General features: G+C 37.8%; 1 protein-coding gene across 1 annotated transcript; it reads right to left on the reverse strand.

The window, feature by feature from the left end:
* Positions 1-1,449: 1,449 nt before the first annotated feature.
* LOC120735908 (tetraspanin-8-like) lies at positions 1,450-9,089 on the reverse strand. The gene is made up of 9 exons (XM_040035681.1): positions 8,739-9,089; positions 8,022-8,087; positions 7,553-7,666; positions 7,332-7,406; positions 7,115-7,213; positions 4,940-5,026; positions 2,158-2,217; positions 1,831-1,914; positions 1,450-1,732 (listed from the first exon to the last, which is right to left on the reverse strand). The coding sequence occupies exons 1-9, from the start codon at positions 8,817-8,819 to the stop codon at positions 1,628-1,630; spliced, it is 771 nt and encodes a 256-aa protein (XP_039891615.1). The 5' UTR covers positions 8,820-9,089; the 3' UTR covers positions 1,450-1,627.
* Between the last annotated feature and the right edge of the window lie 1,540 nt (positions 9,090-10,629).

Here is a 10,629-nt window from a genome sequence, read left to right on the forward strand (position 1 = left end):
ACTAAACATATATCGAAAACAAACTGAATATCATGTGTGAATTGTTTTAATACTTGATGATTCGGTAGCTTTTAATTTTTTTATACTGTGTAAAATTTGGTTTGTCGATGTTTTGTTGTTTTTTACTTTTTTTTTGTATTTCGAGTTTTATATTTCTACTTTGTGTTCATTTTTTAATACGACGTGTTTGTTATATACTGGTGTTTAGTATGAGGTGCCTTTTTTTTCACTGTGCTGTATCATTTAGGCCAGCTGCCAAAATTTATTACATTTAAAATGCATACAACTATCATTTACATTCCTCAACATCTGCTGCTGGGTTAACCGAGCTGTTAGCGTCATTAAGAGGACGGGCAGTTTCAGTTTTGTAAGAAAACAAAATAAAATGAAGACGTAAAAAAAAAAAAAAAAGACAAAACTTGTTTTATTCATTCTATTTACAAAATATTACATCATGTCATGCAAATAAAAAAACAAAAACAGTGTGTGACAGAAACAAAGACACCATACGTTGCCAGAACGTGTATATTAGGCAATAATGGTTAAAGTGCACAGGTAGACACTGGATCTGCTGCTTCAGATTAAATTAATTTGACAATATATGAGTCGAGTAGACGTTTCAACAGCAGGCAGCTCATGCAGCAAGTTAAAGTAGACGCGGCGTGGCATAAAGGCTTCTTTGGTGAGAGTTGCATCAGTTGGGGCGTTACAGTCTCTGCAAGAAATTGGGTGGCACGTTTTCCTACAAGAGCCTCTCACAACCTCTTTGCAGCAGCCTTGCCAACATCTGTGCAAAACCTTCAAATCAAAGAGGATCTTACTGCGTGTCTACTGTATGTGCAACAAAATAGAATCCCCTCTCCTCCTCCTCACCCGCTCCTCTCTGCTGGGCATGATCACACAAGGTCGAATTTTTAGATGTGCTTTAAGAAAAACTGAAATCAGCGACAAGGTTTCAGATATTCAGTGTGCATAACAAGGCATCAAAACATTCTGCCGTCCCAGAGACATGTGAATCATTCCCTTGTCTCACCTGATTATGCAGTAATATGCATGGCTAAATGAATAACTGAATCAAAGCACTTTGTAAACAGTGTTTAAAAAAGCTGCTACATAAAGGTTATTAATATTACTTTGCAAAGATTATTAGTTGCTCTAATGCTTAAAAGTCAATGTGTGCTTAAGACAAGTATTCGTGTTTCATTACGCCATCTTGACTTGAGGTACATACGTCAAAACTCAGAACTTACAGTTGGCTTCAGTGAGGCAAGCTTTCAATAAAACATCGAAGCAGATTAATTATTATTAGATTAATATCTGCCTTTTGAAAGCCTCACTGATATATATCCAAAATCTTAATGTACAGAACAAAAAGCCAGAAAAAAAAGCATAAGAAAATGTGATAACTAGTTCAGATTGATTAATGTCATTAAATTGCACTTTTTTTTCTCTCTCTCTCTCCTTTTTTTAAAATTTTTTTACAGCAGTAAGGCAGACGAGTCATTTAAATCTTATCTACTGTGCGCAAGTAGATTACTTTTAGACATGCATTTAAACATCAACACAGAAAAATGATAAGACAGCCAGGTTATGGAAATTAGGATGCGTGTATTAAAACAGCAGGGGGCTAGAAAGCACCGGGAACGTATCTGTTTGATTCGAGAAGAGCCATAAAGTCCTGTTTCCTTCTGATCTGGTCCATCAACTTGATGCTCATAACAAGTAAAATAACCTGGAATAGAAAAGAAAAGAAAAGTTAGCACAAGGAAAATATTTCAAGATGCTTTTCACCAACATATAACAATATATATATATATAAAAACCACATACCCAAAACACTCCGCTTCCAAACTGTATACCCATCGACAACGAGAATGCAAGCTTCAGCTCGGAAACGTAAATTGGAAGGCAAGGCTGTGAACGAAAAAGTGAAAGTACAGGCGGGTAGAGGAGCATAGTTAGTTTTGACTTCATCTATGCCAGATAACAAGATTATATCATTATACTTTAAGTATACTGTGCAGAAAGGACACCTCCAGCAAAGTGGTGATGATTCACTGTGCAGGGGTTAAAAAAAACTTTGCCTGAATTTAAAAATCAGAAAGAAAGTCTACAAGAAATCAATATTTTTTTTGTTTTTAAGAATTTTCTTTTTACCTCTTGATAAACATAGTGGTTCTTTGGAGCCCCGAGTGTGGCGCTGCCTCGTAGTCGAATCTGTCGAAGAGTACAAAATCTCACTGCACAATGCAACAAATTGAGGACAATTTCACCAGTTTTGGTTTTAGCTGTGCCCGGCGTTGATTGTTCTTTTCAGATTTTCTTGCTATTGCTTGCTGATCAGCACAACACACTCTCATGCTGATGAAGCTACACTGAAACCCAGAACTAAAACAAAAAAAAAAAAAACATAAGATGATTTAAGTTTAGAAATTCCCCAAAAACTAGGTTCGCTAAAAGATTATCTAACTAGAAGAACCCAGAATGAGGTTAAAGTGTATGCGAACCCCTACCAAGTACCCAAAGCCTGATTTTTCTTTAGTAACTAACAAGTACTGTAACTCCTTATTTAAACACCGGGTGGCATGGTGGTGCAGTGGGTAGCGTTATTGCTTCACAGCAATCAGGCTTCTGCTTTGAGCCTCATCCTCCAAACACTAATGGTACTTCCTCCCACGGTCCAAAGACATGCATACGACATGTAGGTTTATTGTGCATTAAACTGTGCATATATGCGAGTTAGATAAAGTGCTTTAACTGTATAGGATGACGTGGCGTATGAATGTATAGATAAAAATGTCACATTAATACAAAATGATTAATTATATTTATTAAAAAAGATGGAAATGCCACAGTTAGAATCAGAGTTATAGTCCTTGCCATTTTTTTTACCAAGTAAAAAAATAAAATATGCACAGCTTAATTGTTAGAAATTGTGTTGTCATTTAGGGCCAGATTAGGTAACTGCGCCAGTGAAAAACCCTTTTTTGGCATCAAAAAGCTACTGTGAGGTTTGCCAAAAAAACACTTTTGTGAAATAAAGCCACAGGGCACATTAACATGATGATGCATTTGCAAAAACAATGCCCCTATGAGAATGGAAAGTCTGATGGGTGAACTATTAATGCACTCATTTGTCCACAAAGACGCAGTTACTTCGTATACAAATACAAGTGCAGATTCGTGGCTCCAAAACATGCGCAGCTGATGAGGAAGTGAGGACGAGCAATTTATATCCTAACATAAATGACAGTGTAAGGTCAAGCTTTACACGTGTCTCTAGATGAGAATAGACTGAAGAAAAATGTGTTTTTTTTTTTATAACTGTGAACTTATCTTTCCTCCAAAGGACAGAGTGTAGGATTATTATTCAGTGTGTTATTGCAAACCTTTCCACCACATAAACCTGAAATCTATGACAGCTGCCCTGTGTGATGCACAGAACACCAAACATTATTTAACCATCAGATCATGAGTCGTCCCTGCATTAATTAACATTTGTTCCACATGCACAAATATGCACATTCTTCTTGTTTTTTTCTGGAGTCTGTGTGAGGCTGCACGCACTAATAGTGTAAGTCTGACACACTAGCACAGTTAAGTTAATCGCTGTATGTTGGCAGACATTTCAATATGGCTCCAATGTAGAGACTTTTTTAAAAGAGAGAAAATACCCAAAAGCCACTCTGTGTGCGCACTGCTGAGAAAAGACATCCAGAGACTTTTTAAATATAAAATACTAGCATTAATAATGAGCGGCAAAAAGAAATGGCTATAAACACAACTATAAAAGTGACAGAACATATAGTACTGCTCTCATGGCTTTAAGTCGTCCACACATCACCGTTACACGCTCTTTCTGATAACATTTCTCCTTCTCATTCCCAACTATCACAACTCACACGCCCAAAATAACAAATGCTTTTTTCAGCATTAAATTTAACATTGCACTGCATGCTACAAAAGTTAATAAATCCAATTTGCAAGATTCATATTCTCCTTCCAAAACTTTGTGCAGTGATAGGGAAATTCCTACTAATACATATACAGTAAGGCCAACCACCAAAACATCTTTCTCTGCGTTTCAGTCAGAAAACTGACACGGCACCCCTTTGTTAAATCCTGACAACAGCTTTTTAAAGCCTAAAGAGGGTTTCACTGTCGTGCTGTGTTAGTGAATCTGGCCCATGGACACAGTTATTTTTGCAGCTGATCTCATTAAATATGTATTTAGATTCCCTTTCAGAGTGCCGCAGGGGAGCCACAACACGCATGCGGGCAATCGGGATATATTTTTTAAAGTGAGCCAACAGATTTGCAGCGTTTCAGAGTCAAATTCATGCTACAAATTACAGAAAGGTTAATGAAATCATAAACATAAATGTCTGACTTTGACAAAAAATGGTTGAAATAAATAACCCAAATGTGTACGTACTTGCATGATGTGCTGAGAGGACTAAATAGCACTTACTTTTTTACTATTAACTATATTCCTTTTACATTTGGGTTTACAGTGTAGAATACATTCAACTTTAGTTTCCATTTAGATTTTTTATTTAGGTATGCCTGAATCTTTTTCAGAAATATCTCAAATGCAGTATTCCATTAAAACTGTATGAGTTCTACTTTGGTCTGTGGATAAACAACAACTAGTTAACCTCAATCCAAGACAACTTAAGCTATACACAGAGTCAAAGAGGAATAAATAACCACATTCATCGTATTGCTAGTTGGATATTTAAATGAAAAAACTGCTTTACTTGGACTCAAATTACACTGGCACTTGCTATGGGGAAAACCAAATGTGTCTTCAAGTTTCACCAGTGAAACTGCTAATTTAAATATGTCATTGGTTCCTCAGTTTCTAGAGGACAATGTGTGGTTACAGGACCAGAGATGAACATAATGACCACTGTTCTTATAAAAGAAAGACACTCACGCATTTTCCTGGATATTGGCAGTTACAGGATGAAGGGATGGAAGAGCCCCAGTCTTTGTAACCTTCAACGAGACCGCAGCATTCCAGCTGGAGGTGAAACACAAAGGTTCAAAACAGGTCCAGCAGTAATTATTTTTTGTATCATTTAGTAAAAAGTTGCAACAGTTCTTTAAAGTTTCATTAACACAAGGTGTAGCACTGATTTCTGACCTTTAGTTCGGTTTGGATTTGGAAACCTTCACTACAGACTTGTGTTTATTCCAAAGATACGAATTTCAGGAAGGCTCTTGGCGTCAGAGGGAGAGTATTGTCATTAAAGCAACGGGTCTGAACATCGCTACTGTAATGGGCCTATTCTTTTGTTTAAGCATAATGCATGCAACCCAACATTTCCTTCCTGAGGTAGCCAAATTAAAAAAAACAAAACCAAACAACACTCACGAGTGGTCAGTGGTGACCAGAAAACAAGTAATAGCAGATGTTTCTGGCGTGCATGATTGACAACAAAGCACTTTCACACTAGCAAAGTGTAGCTAGCACAGCTGCACTATGCTAGCTGTATACAAAAAAGGCAAAAGTCAGCAGTTAGCAGAGGCAGGCACACTTTGGATCTTTTTAATACTCAAAAAGAGGTTAGTGTTTTTAACATAAAACATACTTTTATGTCAGAGTATCCTAACATGCTGTAGATTTAAAAGTTGCTAAAAGCTGGCTGAAACAAACAGGGCAAAAATAAGTCATGACCTTTATCATAATGTTACATTATAGTTTCTATTTACAGTTCCATAACTAGCAACACTTATCAGCCAAATTGGAATGAAATACAACAAAAAGTCTACCAGGGTGAACCACACCTCTTGCTCTATGGTAGCTGGAATAGGCTGCACACCGCCCGCTGATATAAGGATAAGTGTAAGAAAATGGATAAATGGCCAATCAAATTTTATTTTAAATTACAGCGGAATATACTGGGTTTGGGAGCTAGCAGGGAGCCTGAACTTCAGTTTGTTTCTAAAGGGAATAAGCAAGTATATAATGGTCTGTGTAACAGTTACCACAGAGAACCAAGGTTGTATCACCAAGGTGTTTGAGATGTTTGTACTGGAGAACTTAAACACATAGTATTAAAAACTTGGCCCTAACATGGGGGAAATAGTTATTTGATTCCCTGCTGAAATGATAGGTTTGCTCACTTACAAAGAAATAAACTGTTTAATATACAGTTTCATTTTATTGGTGACAGACCAGAAAGCCAGAAAAAACACATTGCATAAAAGTTTTTAAGTGATTTGCATGTAAATGAGTGAAATAAGTATTTGATCGCCTCTAACCCAGCCAGAATTCTAGTTCGCACAGACTTGCTGTTTCACAATCGGTCAATCGATTGCAGATACTCCTGATCTCAAAGTTATGCGTGTAAATCCCAGCTGTCCACAGAATCCATTTCTTGCATTCCAACCACTCCACTACCGTGGGAAACACCAAAGAGCTTCCAAAGAATGTCAGAGACAAGATTGTAGACCTGCACAGACTCAACGAACACCTTCCCAAAGTTAGGCACAGAGTTGGTGAACATTATGCTTTGTGGGTGTTTTTCTGCTAAGGGTACAGGATGGCTTCACCGCACTGAGGGGTCAACAGATGGGGCAGTGTACCGTTGAATGTACGTCTTCCGTTAGACAGACAGAACACAGTAGATTCGTCATGGATGGATCTTTCAGCATGACAATGACCCAAAACATGCTAAGACGAATCAAAGGAGTGCATAAAGAAGAAGCTCATTAATGCCTACCCAGTTTCCAAATCTCAGTCCTATAGAAAAAATGTCAAAGGAGCTGAAGGAGCAGAAGCTTAAAGAGAAGTGGGTCAAACCCCCTCCTTAGATGTGTGCAAACCTGGTGACCAACTACAAGAAACATCTTATTACTGTGCTTGCCAACAAGGGTTTCACCACCAAGTCAATGACATGCAAATCAAGTTATCACTTTTATGTAAAATGAAACTATCATCAAAATCAGTTCAATTCGATTTTATTTATATAGTGCCAACAACAACAACAACAACAGTTGCCTCAAGGTACTAATTAGAAGGCTGTCCATTTGTATGGACAAACTTACAAATTCAGCAGGGGATCAAATAATCATTTCCCCCACTGTATAAGTAACTTCTGCTTACTTCTTGCTGAATATGATACAGCCATGTCTTGTTGGCTTGGCTTGTTGTAGTGAGTGGCATCATGGACAGCAGCTTGGACTCTTCATTGACCACACGTTTCTGAGGAGAGAGAAATCAACATTAAAATCTTCTCTTAGCATATTAAGACCACAGCAAAAGCTTTTTTTTAGCAGCTTTAGGTGACATTTTACTGCAGGGCCTTCATGTAATGCCATACCTCATAAATATCTTGGTAACTTAGTGCTGCTTTAACAATTATTGTTTGACTGGCTGCTGCCATCCCAGCTGCATACTGCACACAAACAAAATCAGTGAAAGTTTTAGTGACAAAGAAATCAAATGAACGAAATCGAAAACAAGAATAATGAATGAGTCGAGCTTTGTTATTTGACATAGATTTGACCCACATGCGCAGCAGCAACACAAACACACTTTTACCAGAATAAAACACCATCTCTTTTCTTTGAAGGCTCCGAACACGCCGAGCACCGAGAGCAGCAGGCAGCCAATCTCTATCACGTACAACATCACTACGGAAACAGTAGACACCATCTGAAGAGGAAAAACCACAATGGTGTTAAAATGATACACCGACTGGACTTGTCAGTTTTGATGAATAAGCCTTGAATCAAACATTTGTGAAAGATTTCACCCGACTTGAATTTCGCTTACACTTAACATTCACTTTTAAGGTTTGTTTGAGGTTAACAGTCATGCTTGCATTCAGAAGATGTGCACTGAGCATGATGATTATTCACTGTCTTCCTCAAGGACACTGATGAGACCCCTAGTATAAACCCCCAGTTGTCTCCACTGAAGCCTGACAAGCATTATTGCCACCTTCAATAAATGCGCACATCTGAAACTATTTTTTCCAAACCCCAAAACCATGAGAAGTCGGTCTTACTTTTCCAGTTTGTAAGATATCTCGATGATAAGCCACTGTCATTGTCAGCAAGAAGAAGCACAGCGCCTTTGGAGAGGAAGAACGCAAACATGTGTTAAGTGTGCAAACAGCTTTGAGTTAAGAGGATGTCACAATGAAATAAATATTTGAGGTTAATGATAGGTCTGCTTGTTTTGCAGCTCGGGGAATGTGGAACTGCAAAGATTCTCAGTTTAGGGCTTAAATCATGGGTGTCACTTCTTAAAGGAGCAGCAGCTCCTTTGAGTGCAGATGGAAGGCAGAAGTACTGAACAGCAAGGTAACAGCACAGCAAAACAGAAGGCCTTTACATGTGACTCAGCTGGGAAAACACAGAACACTGTAAACATTACCAATGTGAGAATACTGCATATGTGATTTGAAGGGAAGATGCTGGGGTGAGGATGGACAGAAAAGGATGGGTGTCCTTATATTAAGGCAGAAATTCATCACAATGGCAATTTCACCCCCATTTCTGATGACTTCTTAGTGTATAACCTTAAAAACACATTGGAAGAACCATACAGCAAACACTGCAGTACACTACACGCGACACGCGTGGTATACAGACAAAACAGCATTGTTTAGTTTAGATTAATTGATCTGAGTGGGAACACGACAACAAATGAACTACTTAACCTTATAAAAAGATATCAAACAGGCCCCTGGGCTTTAAATGCATTGATTTAAAATTCCTACCATATGGACTGAATTTGCAAAAATAAACGGCCTTTTCAAGCTCGTTTTATCCGCCACCACGACCACCGCGCTCCGCTGCATTCTGCTGCTGCTCCCCCGGGCTTTAAAACGCCCTTTTACATGGAGAAAACGTTACGGATGTAGACCTGGGACCGTAGCAGTCAGGGCATCTGTCTGCTGTATCCGCACAGGACGTCACTGTGATGTGCTGGATGAGGGGTCTGTGCCGCTTTCAGGTGCATTCGGAAATATTGGAATCCGGGAGTAATGCTTAGCTTAACCGCGGTTAAAGGCAGAGTGGCTCTTGCCACATGGCCACAGCTAGCATCAAGGAAGCGCTCGTATCCTCTGAACAAAACTCAGTAAGACAGGCTAATTTATTCGAGCCGCCAAATGTTAATCTGTGCATGTCTAACTACAATGTGCCAGGTTTGCTGAATCCATACAGGCATACAAATGTATATATTTGTATGCCTATTTTACATTATATATAATGTAAAACAAAAATGGTGTATTTCACCTAAAAAAATGACAAAACGAAAGTACACCCTCTATCACTTCTAAGGTTTTATGTGTTAGGATACAATTCAAAGTTATGTGGTCCTTAAATGGTCGTTTTTTGTGGTTTTTAATTATGAAAATACAGTCTGAGATGAACTGTGACACATGGCATTACACCATGTCATTATTTATTGAACAAAAATGAAAGTAAATTGCAGATGCAGTTTTTGAAAGTACACATTTTGAGTACGCCTGTGGGCTTATTTTGCAGCCACAGAACTCCTCTGTGCATCTCAGTGTTCTACAGTCAGATGTGAGGACATCCATCTGATGGCTAAAGCTTGGCTGAAAAGGGGTCATGCATCATGACCATGAGGTGATAGATCTTTTAGAGCGGTGGCCCCCAGGTTGTGGAACGCTCTCCCTCCATCATTACGTTGCCTTGATTGTATTTATTCTTTTAAAAAGCAGCTTAAGACTCATTCATTTAGATTTTAATTAGATTTGTGCTGTGTGTTTGTTTATTAATGTATTTTATGTATTTCTGTTTTATATTACTGCGAAGCACTTTGTGGTTTTTATCCTGTGAAAAGTGCTATATAAATAAATTGATTTGATTTGATGATTCCAAGCACAGCATCAAATCTACAACAGAATGGCTGAAAAGGGTGCTGCAATGTCCCAGTCGAAGTCAAAACTTCTACCTCAACCTCTCTTAAGGCAAGACCTTAAGAGAGCTGTGCATAAATTAGCGAACTGAAACTTATACAGTAAAAAGAATTGGGACAAAGGCTGACGATGTCACAGTAATAGCTACTAAAGTTGGTGCTTCAAGCTACTGAATAATTGAATTTTCTCCGTTTTTCACACATTTCTTTGATTTTTGTTTAGTTTTTCCTAAAAATGTATTAGAAACTAGTAAGGCCGAAATTTTTACTATGTTCTAATATGCAAAATTTTAAAAGTGACTTAAAAGAGTGCACTTTCTCTTTCCCATCACCATATAGAATAGAATAGAATAGAATTCAACTTTATTGTCATTGCACATGCACAGGTACAGGGCAACGAAATGCAGTTTGCATCCACCCAGAAGTGCTTTAGTGATATAGATATATTACAATATATATTAGCAATAATATAGATATGTAAGTATATTACAGAAATGGGTCTATTATGTTATAATGTACACGGTATGAGGTATGTTGTGAATATTCTATAACTATAAGTATGTACAGGCTGTAGTGAGTACAAGCTATGTACAGGCTATGAACAGGATATAAATATGAAAAACCTATGCACCTAAAATGTAAATAGCTTTGAGTTCAAGTATAATACTTAAACAAATATGCTTAGTTTCAATAATGTAATATTCTCTGATTTTCAGCAGACA

Source organism: Simochromis diagramma, unplaced genomic scaffold, assembly GCF_900408965.1.
Source record: "Simochromis diagramma unplaced genomic scaffold, fSimDia1.1 OVJJ01000816.1, whole genome shotgun sequence".
NCBI lineage: Eukaryota > Metazoa > Chordata > Actinopteri > Cichliformes > Cichlidae > Simochromis > Simochromis diagramma.